Source organism: Centroberyx affinis, unplaced genomic scaffold (assembly GCF_046629955.1).
Source record: "Centroberyx affinis isolate AG114_WGS23_722 - 3 ecotype Tasmania unplaced genomic scaffold, CSIRO-AGI_Caff_v1 ptg002930l_1, whole genome shotgun sequence".
NCBI lineage: Eukaryota > Metazoa > Chordata > Actinopteri > Beryciformes > Berycidae > Centroberyx > Centroberyx affinis.
Genome location: NW_027281049.1, coordinates 334399 through 350870, shown reverse-complemented (window position 1 = coordinate 350870; position 16472 = coordinate 334399). Strand labels below are relative to the sequence as shown.

Genomic DNA, 16472 nt, shown 5'->3' with positions numbered 1-16472 from the left:
ATGCCCATCTTGGAGAAAGAGACACCCAAAGGCCGCGGGGACAGCAAAGTATGGAAAAAGTGACACCGTTTTCCCAGTGAACTTTTCTTTTTTTTTTTTTTTACATGAACATTTTCATTTTACATGTTAGATTTCCAGCCTACATTTTGTTTACTTTTTTTTTTAGAATGTTTTACTACCGTGCAGCGAATATTTCCTGAGTTTTGCCCACTGACCGCTAGGGGCAAAATGTATCTGTTTATCTGTTTATCATCCCTCAGGGGAAATGACATTGTAAACATTGTAATAACTTTGGTATTGACATAGCATAACTCACCTTTTGTGCATGAGATTTGTGGAATATATCAGAGTGGAGCCGGTTGTGGATGGCGTTATGTTGGAGGTTCATAATGTGGGTTGACTGGTTGGTATTGAGCTTCAACTCAGTTATTCTAACTGGGAATGTGGTTGGCCAATTAATTTAAACACCTTTTTTTCCTGTTGTATTTTTTTTTTTTTTTGTTACTGTTACTGTATTGATTAAATAACATTCCTGTAAAGTCCCCATAAAGTCTATGAACCCACAGCCAGACAACTTATTTTAACAATTCCAACATACTGGACAATATTAACAGCTTGGGTTGCAAACAGTACTTACTATGCAAATGATCCAATGTCAGACAGGGGAGATAATCAATTTGCATTTTCTTTCCTTAAAAGAAGAGCATTTGCAATTCCCACACGGCTGTGGAATTTATTCTCAAATGTATCTTGAAGCATTTCTAATGAATTATTAACTCTGGTTCTAATAATACAAGCATTAAAGAAAAGTTCTGGGGGGAAATTACCCCTTTAGCCCTCTAACTAATGAATAATCACTCTGAAACAGGGGGAAAATATTAAAATGCTGAATAGCTGCTGTCCTTTCCTGACTCCTCCTCAGTGTTTATAACAGTCTGTTGTTTTCATGACAGCAGGTCCTGCCGAAGGTCCCCGTGCCCCCGCTGAAGCAAACCCTGGACCTGTACCTGAAGTGTGTTCAACACCTGGTGAAGGAGGAGCAGTTTAAGAGGACAAAGGCCATCGTGGAGAAGTTTGGGGCTCCTGGAGGCGCGGGGGAGTTTCTCCAGAAGAAGCTGCAAGAGAGGAGGGACAAGACAACCAACTGGGTAAACACAAGACAAACAAAACTGCCACTACTTCACCTTACAACCAAGCTGCATGAACTAGGAAAAGGTAGAAAGGAAGAACATATCCAGCTGCTCTTGGAGGCCTTAAAAATGTCTTTATTGGTACAATCTGTATCAATAAAGGTGTGTTTTTTAGAACATCCATCCACCTCCAAGAGTAAAGTCTCAGAGCCAGTGAGTAAAGCTATTTGGGACTATATTTAAAGAGTTCATTTAGAAGACACTATACAGCCATTTAAAAAAAAAAAGGAAATCATTACCTAAAGTTCATCATTCAACATTTCTAAAATATCTAAAATATAGACAATCCAGTTTTTTAATGTGTCAGTTATGGACTTAAGCTACCTACTAACCTTGATAGACAACTGTAATTTGTTTTAATTTTGTGATAGTGATCATTGTGTAAGAATAGGTGTTTTATTTTTGGAATAAAACCCTTCATCTGCTCTATGAAGTACAAAAATGTGATGTTTCTAAAGTACTACATAACCCATTTCTAAAAGAGGTGATAAAAGTGAAACAAGTGGCGATACAGATTTATCTGAGCCTCCGCTTGTCATTTGTTGCTTCAGTCTCAATCTCTCAATCCCCAAGCACTTTGGTGATCGGTCTGTCCACAATTCATACAGTTCAGTGAAATCTATCACACTCCCACTCTCACATCGGCTCTCACCCACACTCCCTTTCATCTGGCAGTGATACACTGTAATGGTTTTTCACTCCGTTGCCCACAGGTCTCCACTCTGAAAGGGAGAATTTGAGTTCAAAAAGTTGTGGTAGCATCTCAACAATGTCATCCCTCTGTTTCCCTCTGTCTCCCAGGTCTACAACTACTGGCTTGAGGATATGTATTTGAACAACAGACTGGCTCTACCGGTCAACTCCAGTCCTGTCATGGTCTTTCCCAAACAGACATTCAGCGATCGTAAAGATGCCATCAGGTATGTGCTGTACATTTGGTTCTGCTTTAGTTCACACTGTAACTTTTGCATGTAAGAGTGTGCGAGCTTTATTCACACTCCTGGTGAGACTTGTAGGCTGTGACACAGCAGAAACACTGACGAGGGTTTGGTTCAATGCAATGAGGATGAAATCATTTCCAGAATCAGGAGCTATAAAACAACACAGTCCTGTATAGGTCAATGAGTAGAGCAAGGTATTAAATTAAAGTCCACCCTGAATCACTTTAACACTGTTTAAAAACAGCTATTGGGGATGTGTGTTGAATCACTGGTGCAATTTTGTTGTTTGGTGACATAGAAGACATTCAAAAATGATACAGGGAGAAATCTATCAGAGAGGAGACAGAGATAGTATTTCTCCATCAACAGCAGCCTCAATAGACCAGAATGCAATTCAGCCAGAATACATTTTTCAGTAAGGGGCGTGACACTTTATCAAAACATAACATAATAGCATTACAGATTGATGATAAATAACAGTTTAAGAGTATCCAAGGGTGGATTTTACCTTATACTCCCGGTTCAATTCTCCCTGCCACTGCTCTAATGCTAAAAATGTGCACAGTATCAGTTCTACAGGACACTTTCAATGAAAGCATCCACCAAATGGCAGCTGTTGCCACACCTAAATAATGCAAATTCTAGTTTTCAAACCACAACACTGCACCGCCATCACCAATCCAACGCAAAACGCACACTACAGCATTGTCCATCCTATAAATTCTGTAGCTGCTGAGAGGTTTATGCTCTTCTCAGCAGGCGAGGACTCAGATTAAGATCAGGATGACAGACATGGAGGAGAATCAGCGTCATCTCTGGGCTAAATCTCCGTCCGTTATTAAATGAGCTGTGGTTCCACCAGACATTACACCAGTCCGTGCAGCCCTGTAACTCACCATTAGCTTTTGTCAGCTCGCGGCGCACTAAGTGAATATTTCCAGAGCACCCCAAGCAGCTGGTAATCTACTGACAGGGCCACTTATTAGATTGGGAGTGACAGGTCCAAGCTCTCCATAGAGACTGCTAGTCAGGCCTTGTTTAGGGGTGTGGCGCGCTGAGGCCTCCGCCTCTCTATTGATCTGGGTTTGAACGTAATAACACCGAGACAAATGACATACAACATGAGACCTGACGGGGCTCTGTGTTTTGCCCACACCGCCCACTCACACACACACACACACACACACTCTGTCTCTCTCTCACATACACACAGACAGCTCGCCCACTGTATCCTCGTAATTTACCACAATGTGATTACCGCTGCTGCACTGAAAGATGAGAGTGCGTGTGATCATGATCCCTGACCAGTCCACTGTTTATATATGTTCATGTTCAAATTTATATTTAAGGAAAAAGGTTAAAAGAAAAGGTTTTACAGCAAATCCTGTGCCCCTCTTTTCTGAATTTGTCCTTTTTACTCTTTGAAGGTTTGCGGCTCACCTCATCACAGGAGTGCTGGAATATAAAGCTCTCATTGATGCGTAAGTTTAGTAGATGTAATGTCATTATCTACCACCCTGCTATCTGTATTTCTACGCCCCATCTCTTGATCATTTCACCTCCCTGGTCCTAAAAGTGTAAAGTCACTGAATTTGAGAAGACCGCTTTCTGAAACCCTATGAACTGCTGTCATAAAAAGGCACCGGATGAGAGTCCTCAGAGTTTCATTTGACATCTGTCACTGTATCTCCGCGGCTCTCAGGCGGGCGCTGCCGGTGGACTTCGCCCGGGGCCAGCTGGCTGGGACCCCTCTGTGCATGAAGCAGTACTACCGCCTCTTCACCTCCTACCGCTTGCCGGGACTGAAGAGAGACACGCTGAAGGTCCAGATGAATGCAGCGTCCTCGGAGCCGGAGCACATCATTGTGGCGTGCAAGAACCAGGTCAGCACGCTGGCCTCTGAGGAAGCTATTCATAGGCCGCCGCAGTTCTAACTCAAGAAAGGGTCCAGTGCATGTTGAGAGAAATTCCAAGTGAATGTAAAGGACATATTGATTAAAATACATCATTAGTTTAAACTGATAATATGTTTATAATAGTGTAGTTCAATTTTATAGGTGCAGTTTGAGTTTCTTATCCCAAGCAGTCAGTGCATCACATCTTTTCTAGGATTATGTCTTGTATTTGGGGTTTCTATGCAACCAGAAATCTGCCAGATACATCACTGGCTTCTAGTGCAGCTAAACTTCTCCTTCAGAAGAATGGATTTCAAAGCATAGGACTTTCTTCAGCATCTAAACTGGCTGCAAAAGGCAATTTCAGTATCTACTCTGACCTGAACTGCTATCTTTGAATATACTGTGTTACTAGTATTATCGTCATCACAGGGACATGGCCATTTGCATCCCAACTGGCATGACATGGTCTAATGATTGAAAAGGTTACCGGAACAAAGTGTCAGATATTCCATGCTCTTGAACCACATGGGTCCAGACTACAAAGCTGTTCCAAGTGACAGACAAAATCTAGTACATACATACAAAGGGGCCAGCTTTGTATACATACCATACATACAGACATACAGACATACAGACATACATACCATACATACATACATGAAGAAAGTATGACTTACTGTTAGTGGATGACGATTTGGATGACTTTAATATATAACTTACAAAATGACTGAAGGGATAAGAGCCAGGTCTGACTGTATTTCATGGTCTTGTTCGGAAAACGAAGTGTCTAGATGAAATTACAAAGCATAAAGCTATCTACAGCAGTTTAACGAAATGCTTATTTGAATATCTATGCCAAAAGCCTATTTGGTTATCTAAACTGACCGGAACATAATTTTTCACAGCTGAATTACTATTGTATTACACTGTACAGATAACAACGGGACCGTTTACGTAACAATTTGCATGACTTTTGGGGTGGATTGATACAAAAGTTATGTGAAGCTGTGGAGTGGTCATCTTTGTATTTCACAACATAAATACAAACCAGTTGTAGAGTACTAAAGCACCCTGCAGAACAGCATAATATAGGGTCCATGAAAATAGATTCCAGCATTAATGTTGGCTTTCCTTGAATGCACAGAATTACATGCCAACATCTTGACAAATACCTTCACTGGAACTAAATAATGCCTGGAAGTACTCTGACTTATTATTTAATAGAGGAAGATTTGTAAAGATAATCACCTTTCCAATTTTATAACTCGGTAGGGTCCCACCATGACACATGATAAGTTGGTTGTGCTGGTGTGCATAATGCTGGTGAATATGTCCCTTTAAAGATGAATTAAGATGTACTGCTTTATTATTATTTATGCAACATTACAACTGATTGCTCAGTAATCTTTTACAAATCTTTTGAAAAGAGAACTACAGACTCATTCTCTTTCACTCATCCAAGCAAGGTTTTGCTGAGTATCCATATGCCAGTGAGCAGCTCCACTAGAGCCTCTGAGGCTTAAGTGTCTCGCTCAAAGTCACCTCAGCAGCAGTGTCTGAGTCCTTCACAGTAGTCCTTCACTCTCCCCACCCAGACTTTCCCAGCTGCCCTGGGAATTTGAACTGGAATCATTCCTAACCATAATAGAAAACTTACACTCAAACACACTGGCAGATGAAAAGAATTAGATTGTCTAGTGTGACAAATCATCTGAACATAGTTGCTATTCTTTCTGACCAAATCAGAAAGAAAAATCTATCCATATATTAGTTATATGGCAAAACAAGGCAGAATAATCGGAATTCTGGCTGAAAAAAGGAACATTTTTGATCGTTGTTGTCGGACCTCTAAAATATGGACAAAGGCTGAAAGAGCATTGGAGGAGGGCTCACCTGGACGGGGTTCTGGGAACTATCAATCTGTGGCACGTAAGGGCCGGTCCCTATGGAGACACAGGCGGCTAACTAAATTACTGTTGATTGAATCTGCCACTTTGTCTGAGAGCCTCCTTGAGTCGCATGTTCAACTGATTGCAGCAGAGGAGCCATATTTAAGGTAGCCATTGGAATAAAGCCATGTTTAATCCCTGCCATTATTACTGGTGCTCTTGTTATCTCAGCTATATTGTACCTACATTGTGCCACAATTAGCAAGCAAGGACACAACTGAACATTTCCCTGTTGTTGTAGCATCATGTGCCTTTCAGGTCTTACATGATAGAACAGTTAAGAAATACATGACTACATGACTTTTCTAATCTATTTTTTTTTCACTAGTTTTTCGTGTTGGATGTTGTCGCAAAAAACAAGCAGCTCAACGAGATGGAGATCTTATCCCAGCTAGAGAAAATAGTGAAAATGGCAGAGAACGCTGAAGAGAGGCTCCCTCCTTTTGGCATCCTGACATCCGACGGGAGAACAGAATGGGCACAAGCCAGAGATGCACTAACAAAAGGTCTCATCTCAAACACCTTAATAATTAATTGATATCTCAACATATAACAGGGCTAAACTAGTCTCCCTCCCTCCCCTATCCAGATCCGACCAACAGGGCGTCTCTGGCTCTGATAGAGAGCTGTGTGTGTGTGTTGTGTCTGGATGAGCCCAGCGGGCTGGAGCCCAATGACACCAACCGGGCCCTGCTGATGCTGCACGGGGGCGGCCGTGAGAAGAACGGGGCAAACCGCTGGTATGACAAGCCAATGCAGGTAGGACCGAGCTACAGTCCTGCACTAATGGAACAAAATGGAGAGTTTGTTCCATTGGGTAATCCAGGCTCTCTCAGTTTGTTGTAGGAATGGATGGGGTGTGCGGAGTGGTGTGTGAGCATTCGCCGTTCGAGGGGATAGTTCTGGTGCAATGCTCGGAATACCTGATGAAATACATGTGAGTCAGCCCATTGCAACATCTCTGGAATGTAAAACTATACAGGACGCCCACACACCGATATCGTTTTGCAATCAATGCTGTTGAGACAAATAGTGAAGGTGACACAAGTGTTGTGTGTGTGAACAGAACAGGAAGCCCCTCCAGGTTGGTGAGGTCATCCAGCATCACAGAGCTTCCTCCACCCCGAAGACTGCTCTGGAAATGTAACCCGCACATCCAGGGACTCTTAGCAGCCTCCGCAGACAGGCTCCAGAGGCAAGACCAACACAACACCAAGTCATGTGCAGAGACATGTCACTAAATTTACAAAGTATCCTCATCCTCTGGCGCTTTCTCCCCCAGGCTGGTGCATAATCTCGACATGGATGCATACAAGTTCAAAGTCTATGGGAAAGAATTCATCAAAAAACAGAAGATGAGTCCAGATGCGTATATACAAGTTGCCTTACAACTTGCATTTTACAGGTACAGTGCATACATAAAGTCGTCTACACTACCAGTCAAACGTTTGGACACACCTGATTGAATGTACTATGTTTTTCATGATCTTAAAGCCATTTTGATCTACAGACTTATGCTTAAATGCTTGAAATGTGTTTCTTAGACAAAGTTGTTGAAGAAGAAGTTGATGCCTATGTATGAATTTCTTCCCAAAGCCTTTGCCTTTCCATCAAGGCAAAGGGCGGCTACTTTAAAAATATCCAAAATATAACATAGTTTTGATTTGTTTAAAACTTTTTAGTCACTGCGTAATTCCATTTGTGTTATTTCATAGTTTTGATGTCTTTACTATTATTCCAAAATGTGAAAAATAGTAAAAATAAAGAAAAATGTGTGTGTCCAAACTGTAGACTGGTAGTGTATATCTGTAAAAAGCTATAAAAAGCTCTTATCCATTAGTATGTCCTCTTTAAGTATTACACAATTTGTGAATAAAACACTGATTTCATGAAATTTGTATGTTATTCAGCCAAGCAGGTGAGTCCAAATGTGGTGGTCACTTTTTTCTGTATGCTCAGATGCACTGGAAGGCTCGTGTCCACTTACGAGAGCGCCTCCATTCGGCGTTTTGAAGAGGGTCGGGTAGACAACATCCGCTCAGCGACCCCCGAGGCCCTCGCCTTTGTGAAATCCATGACAGAGGAGAAGGCCGCTCTCACCGTGAGTCATTTTTCTCACTTTGGCCCCAATTTATTGAGCAACTCCCACATTACTGTTCATCACGCCTGCTCAAATGAAACAGGTGTCCGCCGGCCACCTCCTCACACCAAAACCCAGTCTCCCCTTTCCAATAAACAGATGATCTCCCAGCAGATTTAAAGCATCTCTAAAAAAAAAAAAAAAAAGGGGGGGGGGGGATTGGTGGCTGTGAAATGTTTAAAGCATAATGCAGTGTTTTCTCCTCTAAATTGTTCCTCACTTCTCTCACAGGATTCAGAAAAAATGAAAAGACTGTGGGATGCAATCAATGCCCAGACAAATTACACAATCGCAGTAAGTATCAGAATTTGAATGTGAACTAACAGAGATGTGATGGATCTGATGGGCAAACAGCCAGCTTGGCCATTGCTCAAAATCTGTAAATCCCATCCCTACTCATAGTCAGGCGCTTTGCTTAAAAGCAGAATTGGAGAGGCTTCATTAGCCCAGAGCAAAAAATAAAGATTTGTTTTTCAGGCTATTACAGGGATGGCGATAGACAATCATCTCCTCGGGCTTCGGGAGATCGCAAAGGAGCTCAACATGGACAAGCCAGAGATCTTCTGTGATGAGACGTATCTGGCCAGTAACCAGTTCATCCTTTCTACCAGTCAGGTAACCTACAATCCCATCATATTCATTATCATTTTATTCTAGAATATAAACATTTTATCTCTTCAATTTATTGTGTTAATGACATGTACCTACATCTCATTGCACCACTCAATAAGAAAGCTAGCGTCACCCCTGTAGGCAGAGTGATCGTCTCCTAAGATCCTGACCACCTGCTTCGTGTCAAGCAGAAAGTCCAGTATCCAATAGCATAAAGACTGGTTGACTCCCAGTGTGTGCAGCTAATCGAACAGCTTCAGAGGCAGGATTGTATTGAACGTTGAGCTGTAGTCAATAAAGAGAAGTGGCAGAGGACTCCTGGTGCTAAAGGATGGAAATAGAGCACCATCCTCTCCACACCTGTTAGATCTGTATGCAAACTGGATTGGGCCCTGCTGTACTTTTGACAGGTAACTGCTGACCAAGCTCTCAAAAAAAGCCGCTGGCCTCTAGTCATTGAAACAGTGGTTTTCTTAGGGACTGGGACAATAATGGTGCACTTAAAACACACTGGAGCTCAATAGAGAAATTCATAAATATCTGGAAACATTGCGGCGAGTTGGTAAGCACAATGCTTCAGAGTGGCTGAGGACAAATGATCTGGCCCTGCTGTCTTTCTGCTGTTCTGTTTGAGGACCAGGACTCTGACCTCATGGGTTTTTAAATCAAAAAGTGTGGATCTGTGGGCTCCAGCACCCTTGGCACACTCAGTGGATTGGCTGTCAGAATATCAAATCAGTTTATCAGGGAGTTTCATCGAGGGCTCTGTGCTTGGTCTTATAGTCTGTAATTAATTGGAGTCCCTGCCAGACTCTTCTGCTATCCGTAGCATTGAGTTTATTCTCCAGACCATCTCTGTATTTAGCTTTGGCTTTCCTGTCAGCCCTCTTAAATTCATATTTGGATGCCTAATACAGGTCTTTATCCCCAGAATTAAAAACAGCATTTTTATTTATACATAGGATTTTCACATCCTTGCAAAACTATGTCTTATTGTCTATGTCTTTTTGTTGCTAAAGAAAGTCACAGACTTAAATGGAGTATAAACATTCACAGACATGAATGCAGGATGTGACTGTAACAGTATAGGTTCTAGATTATGACAAGACTCTTTAAGGAGCAACTAAACCCCTAACCCAAATCTGTGTAAAGCCTGACATCTAATGGTAAAAAGCCTGCTACTGAAATTGCAATCTGCTATTGGCTGATCTTTGGTGCCAGGTGATGTCAGCACCTGTTGTACTCTATAGAAGGTGACATCATTCCCTAGGCAGAAAAACAAATGAATCTATTTCAAATACTAAGCCAAACACAACTCTTCTCATGCCCAGCTGAACCGATCTAACCCAGGCTGCGGCCCGCTCTCCTCTCCAGGTCCCGACCACAGTGGAGATGTTCTGCTGCTACGGCCCGGTGGTGCCCAACGGCTACGGCGCCTGCTACAACCCGCAGGCAGACCACATCCTCTTCTGCGTGTCCAGTTTCCGGGAGAGCACCGAGACGAGCTCGGCTGTGTTCGTCAAAGCCCTGGAGGAGGGCCTGCTGGAGATCAGGGACCTGTGCAATAGGAGCGGCGCTGCAGCTTCTAAACTGGCTGGGAGCGGCCAGCTTCATAAAGCAGGGAAGTAAGCCATACTGAGAGCGAGCGAGCGCCCACTCAGCTGCTCCTCTCAGCACTCTTAGACTTAGTTTTAGACTCACTAGCGGTGATGTCTCCATGTGTCTTTGTTGTCTGTGCAATAGCGAGTGGTCCTTTTAAAACACTTCAGTGAAAATACAAAGCCTTAAACTTCACATGTAACTATATGTATATATATATGTGTAAATTATGTATGGAAAATGGAAAACTGTGAAGGTTTTCAATTTCAGATCTATGTAGACATCAGAATGATCTGGGGTCCAACTCTGACCCTGCTCAACTCGGCAGACTGACATAACCGGTCTGCTGCCTTTAGGAAACTGAAGCCATGCCTGCTTTTCAGCACTGATGTGAAGGACAACTCCTCTGTCTGAGGACGATTGAACTGAATGATCTCAGTGTATATCTGACATACGTAGAGTAGCCTAGTGTATTAGACAGAAGAAGAATCAGCAAATAAAGTACCTATTATATTCAAGTGACTGATAAAAATCGTGGTATAAACCTCATCCTGCCAACCTGTCTCACTATGTGTGTGCCATTATAGTTGTATGGACTGGATCCATGGCACTACCAGATCCACTTTAGTTATTTTTACTGTTGTAGTGTTACAGTAGGTATATGTACAGTTTCCGACTCCATTGACACTAATCGGTCGCCAAAGACGTTGTAATATATGTGAAATCTGACTGATGAGGCACTTTAAAATATAAATATATGAAGAAATACGTGTAAAAGCTAAGGATAGGTTCATACAGTATTTATATGCACAGTAACACAATGTGTAATGGGAAAGTAGATATGTGATATGTGGTTGCATTGACATATGTGATGTTGTCGACCAGTATGTTTGTGTTCTGTGTGTAAAGCAATAGTTTATGTAATGAACAGTGCTACCTTATAAGCAAGATACAGTGGCAACTGTGTGAGGCAAACCACTGTGTTCATATGTTATACTAGTGCTTTTCATTAGCACTTAGAGGTAGAATAAGGGTAGTGTCGTACTGTAGGTACTTTGTGCAATAACAAAAAAGCTAGTACAGTAAGGGTATACGTGCAATCCATCTAAAATGAAATTAATTCATTAGATGCATGGAACTCATGTAAAATGAAATGAATTCATTATCATTGCTATTTTTGATATTCAGCAATATTGTAGTAACATTAGAATGTATTGTCCTCAGTACGGTTTCATAATATGGCAATCTGTGTCATGCATGCTGTTTGGGTCCAAAATGTCCATTCAAAATGTACTGTTACTTGGATTCCTCTGTACTGTGGGTCTTGTTTGAATCTGTGGTGGTTCATGTCACTGTAGTTTGGATCAATGTCAGCAGTGAAAACATGAGGATATTTGTTGTTTCGTGTTCAGACGACATTCCTGTTCATTATGTATGTTATGTATCAGTAGACAATGTGAATGTGAGCCATCAAGATGATTTCAAAAGCCATGCCAAGAAAAGATTATAAGCAAGTAGATTCTGTCCTAACAACAACCCCACACACACACGCATGCATATTCACACTAATTGTATTTTTATATGTAGACATGAAATCAGAAAATCAAAAGCATATATGCACATCATGTGTACACAAAATATAGCCAATCATGAGTTATTATTGAAATGCCGGGAATGGTTAAATAAAGAGTGATTAACATGTTGTTTAAGGGGTGCACATTAATAACTAAATTGCCTTAAACTCAAGTGATGCAAACTATTTTCCATAATTGCTGCCAGATATAATAATCTAGAATTGTTTGAAGCCATTTCATCTCCTATTGTAATGTGATGTGTTTCTACAGCAAGTTGTTGTTTGTTGTCTACTTTGTGTGTGTACATGCAAAAGCAAAAGAATGTATTAGTTTCCATGTGGTGTTGAGCTTTTCCTTCTCTCTCTTATAAATTATAGCCCAGTATTACAGTATCATAGTAGCCTAATGAGTTATGTTACACTCATCTCATGGTAACAGTCAGTGGCGATTAATGTTAAAGTCTTCATTGATAGGGAGAGTAGGTTGTGTTGTGTCAAGTCCATTTCATATCTGATGAATGTTAGTGGAAACTCTTAACTATGCTTGTCATGACGAAAAAGAAAAAAAGCGTATTTATTTTTATAGGCTATAACAGTATTTTGTTCATCAGAATCTATAAGACATTGCCAATTTGAAATGTTTTGTGTGTGAGAAATAATACATTGTAATGTAATTGTTCTGTAGAAAAAACTGATATAAATAATATCAAAGTCCACAAATAAAATGGACCCCAAACTATCTAAAAATGTCAGTGTTTTCTATTATTATCATTTTTGCAACCTTAAGTTGTAGGTTTAGGTTGTCGCCCAAAAAGGAATCAACTACAAACAAACTAAGTCCAAACCACTGACTTTTATTTTTTGTTTGTCATCCACAATTGCGTTTCATCAATCTGATTGCCACCAGGTTTCCTTTTTCAGCCCCATGGGCTTGAACCCCTAAACAACACAACTAAAAGGTTCCAGTCCTACGGGCTTGAACCCCTAATTGTGACCCATCCAATCAGCGATACACAACGCCAGCCTTCTCTGATGAACGGTAGTGTCAAGTACAACAGTAATTGCAGAAACAACTGGCCTGATTTGCATGAAGCTGTCTGTCTGCTGCAGGGCCACTCCACTAACCCACTCCCAACAGATGGCCTCGTTTCACTGGCATCTGATGAGGTCTTTGGGGAGAGACCCAAATTTAATTCTCCATTGGTTAAACCACTGAACCAGGTCGACCAAGTGCCCAGAAAACATTGAGCGTTTAGTCAAGCTTCCAAGAATTGGTCCAATTAAATTTGGAATACAAATTTGGATGAAAAAAAAAAAGATCAGTGCAGGCTCACATTGATTAAACAGGCAAAAGTGTTAAAAAGTGAAATCTACCTATCATGTAGTATAACTCAAAAGAGAAATATAATCAATCATTACAACTATTGCACTGAACAAAACCACTAATAAGGTAAAACGCTGTCTCAATTACATCCATTACACAAGTGCAATAGAGGATTTTATTAATTATATAGTGCTCAATGAAGAACAAAGTTGATTTGTACAAAATGTACTTTTCCCATAGCATGACAAGGTTTCATACACCCAGGTGTCTCACATCTGGGTCCCTGGCTGAATTTAGCTCTTGCAGACCATGGTGTGGGAAAAAAAAACCTCTCAAAGATGATCTGAAAACTACTGTGCAGTCACTTCACAGTTCCCGTGCCACTTGTCCGGCCACATGAGTCTATTGACAGAACATTAAGCGGGGCCGTCTAAGGCCGGTGCTGGCGGCGACCAGCGCTCTCGCTGCGTGAGGAGCAGCCGGTGACAAGCCCTGGCGTAGAGATCGATGGCGGAAGCCCACCTGGAGATGGATGATGCGAGAACATTAGCGCTAATAAGTGTCTGCCACGCTGCAGACGGAGACGGAGCCTCACCTGCTGGCTGCTATCGACTGGGAAGGGGAGCAGAGGGGAGCGGAGCTGTCCATCCCCATCGCCTCCTCCCTGCTTAGGGGACAGCCAGAATCCAAGAGAAATGACAGGCCATATGACTCGGTTTCTGCTTCAGCTGAGAATGACAAATTAAAAAGAAAGCAGGGACTGTATCTTTCTACTCAACACACCCCCAACTTTTCCCTCGATAGAAGCAACTACTGTGCCTGTGAGTGACAGAGATCCACTGCTGTACAATGGGACATTACCCTGAAGACAAGCTTAACCAGAACAGTAGATAGGATAGGAAATTAATACTAGCATTAATAAATACTAGAGGCAAATGGTGGGACATTCTGACTGTTTCTGGTAATTCTTTGTACTCTACTTGCTAGTTTGACAGATGTCCAACTATAATTCGGAGGTCCTATCATCCTAAATATCATGAAATAGGAAGAAAATAATAAAATAGTGAAAGTGGCTGTTAAACTTTAGAGTCCAGAGGCCACTGTGGTCAGATTCCTGTTCCAGCAGCACACCAGTGGACCATGAGCATGTGCAAATGATGACACCCTCAGCACTCCTTGTCATATGTACAGTCTCATACGTTGTAATCACTAATCACCTTGTGTTTCCAATCAGCCTCCGTAATTGAACATTAGCTCATGAATCAAAAATAACAGCGACAAGATTACCATCTGAATCCATTCAACAGCCAATTAGTCACACCGAACCTGTCATCCAAATGCGTTCACCACTTTATTAATATATTTATGTAATTCAGAAGCCACCAGTCATGACGCAGCCATCTTTGAAAATGAATTTGAGCGTGACATTTTCCCTCCAAAATGGAACAGGAAAAAACTGTTCCATCGTCTTGTGCTTCAGGTATTCAGTTGCTGACATTTAAAAAAAAATTCAAAGATAATACTGGCGCTTGCCATTGACTGCCATTCTTAAAATCTTTCAATTAAGGCAGAGTCTATGGCTGTCTGTTTTCCTTCACAAAGAGATTCTGATAATGGCCCTTCTGGCATTTATGAGAAAACTGCTCCCAGGGAAGAAGCTACACTTTACACACCATCTTGGAGCCTAATTGGGCAAGAAGTGAGGCCCCATTAACTAATAGCTCGCAATACAGTATATGCCAAGAGCTGAGACACAGTATTTCCACGGAACCAATCCCATTTAAAAGTTAGACTTATATTAAAGTAGTGATACTGACATGACAGTGTCTCTCTCAGTGTCCCTATATATTTCAATTCCATAAAGTGACTGACTGGCTTCACTGGGCCAACTGCTTCCATTATGGGTATGAATTTGAGCTGGGGGGCATTCCAAGAACTTGTTTCCATATCTTCAAAAACAAAATGCCAAGACACAGCATCAACTGTTTTTATATTCTAAAGGCCTGCAGTACATTATTAATAATCATTGGCACCGCAGTTAATCTCTGCACATGAATAAACATGTATTTGCACATCCTCTAATGAAAACAACATTGAAACTACAAAGATTGTTACAAAGACAGTCCTAAACCGCACATTGTTGCATATCACCACAGAAGAATGGCCAACTTAGAGCACTTCACTTCAATGACTGTCACCACACTGTCATCAGCTGCGTTGATGTGTTATAATGAGGCTGAGCTGGATGACAAGATGACACCTACTCATCTCGAGGCGGACTAATTCTAATTTCGTTTCCTATTACTCTCCATGCAGCCCAGGTGCCTCTTTTCTCACAGTTCCTAAACAATAATCCATCCCCAGGCTGCACATCAGCTGTAACACCAGCCGCGCTACTGTAGTAGGCTACCTAAACAGTGTTGGCAACGTATGATTCATTTTGTGATTGGAAGATCAATAACCAATTTGAAGATGACTTGGTGGAGGGGATCCAGATTGCGGGGCCCGCTCTTCGATGTGCAGTGTAAATCTCGGCCGGGTGGACGCGCCACGGCTCCTGCTCCGGGGGGGAATGATTTATGCCTCGGTCCGGAGACGTGTGCTGTAACGTTTAGGCTCTCATCGAACGGCCCGGGCTAATTTGAGTGGTCTCAGTGAAAGAGGCTGCCGGGCGAATAGTGGGGATGGTGAGGGAAGGGGTCAGGGTGCTACTGCTGGAGGAAGTGCGGCTAAGTAGTGATTGGTAAGGAGGGGAAAAAAAGGACTAATAAAGACATATCGCTCGTTAATCATCGGCTTTATCATCATAATCATCATCATGAGCGTGCTGAGCAGCTCACAGCAGTATAACATTCTTTTCATCGCCCTCTCTCTCTCTCCGTCTCTTTGCAAGATCCGGACAGAGATGACGAGAGAGAGAGACAAAGAGACCGAAAAGGAGAGATGAAGTTCATGACTAGATGCGAGTTGAGACTCTGGAAGGTAAATGGTTGTGCCAGGCCATCATCTTCAGACCAGAGTCAACCATCCACAAAAGCATTGCAAAGAGACAATCATTTAAATGTTCTCCTCGCATCAGAGTAGCAACGGCTCGGCCGCCTGCATGGTCTCCCAGTTCGGCGTGAGAGCTGGTTGCATAAGCGGCAAATATGAATGGATCCGAGGCGACAGGAGAGGGGAAAGTTAGATGGAGGGAACTCATTAGGAGCGCTGCACTCTCCTCACAAACCCCATCTCAGTAATGCA

The 16472-nt window shown here is 42.0% G+C and overlaps 1 protein-coding gene across 1 annotated transcript; it reads left to right on the top strand.

The window, feature by feature from the left end:
* LOC139658605 (choline O-acetyltransferase-like) lies at positions 1-10359 on the top strand. The gene is made up of 14 exons (XM_071536737.1): positions 1-48; positions 957-1148; positions 1992-2110; positions 3559-3612; positions 3834-4014; positions 6307-6484; positions 6568-6737; positions 6815-6915; positions 7045-7173; positions 7261-7383; positions 7938-8079; positions 8350-8412; positions 8596-8733; positions 10105-10359. The coding sequence occupies exons 1-14, from the start codon at positions 1-3 to the stop codon at positions 10357-10359; spliced, it is 1893 nt and encodes a 630-aa protein (XP_071392838.1).
* The last annotated feature ends 6113 nt before the right edge of the window (positions 10360-16472 follow it).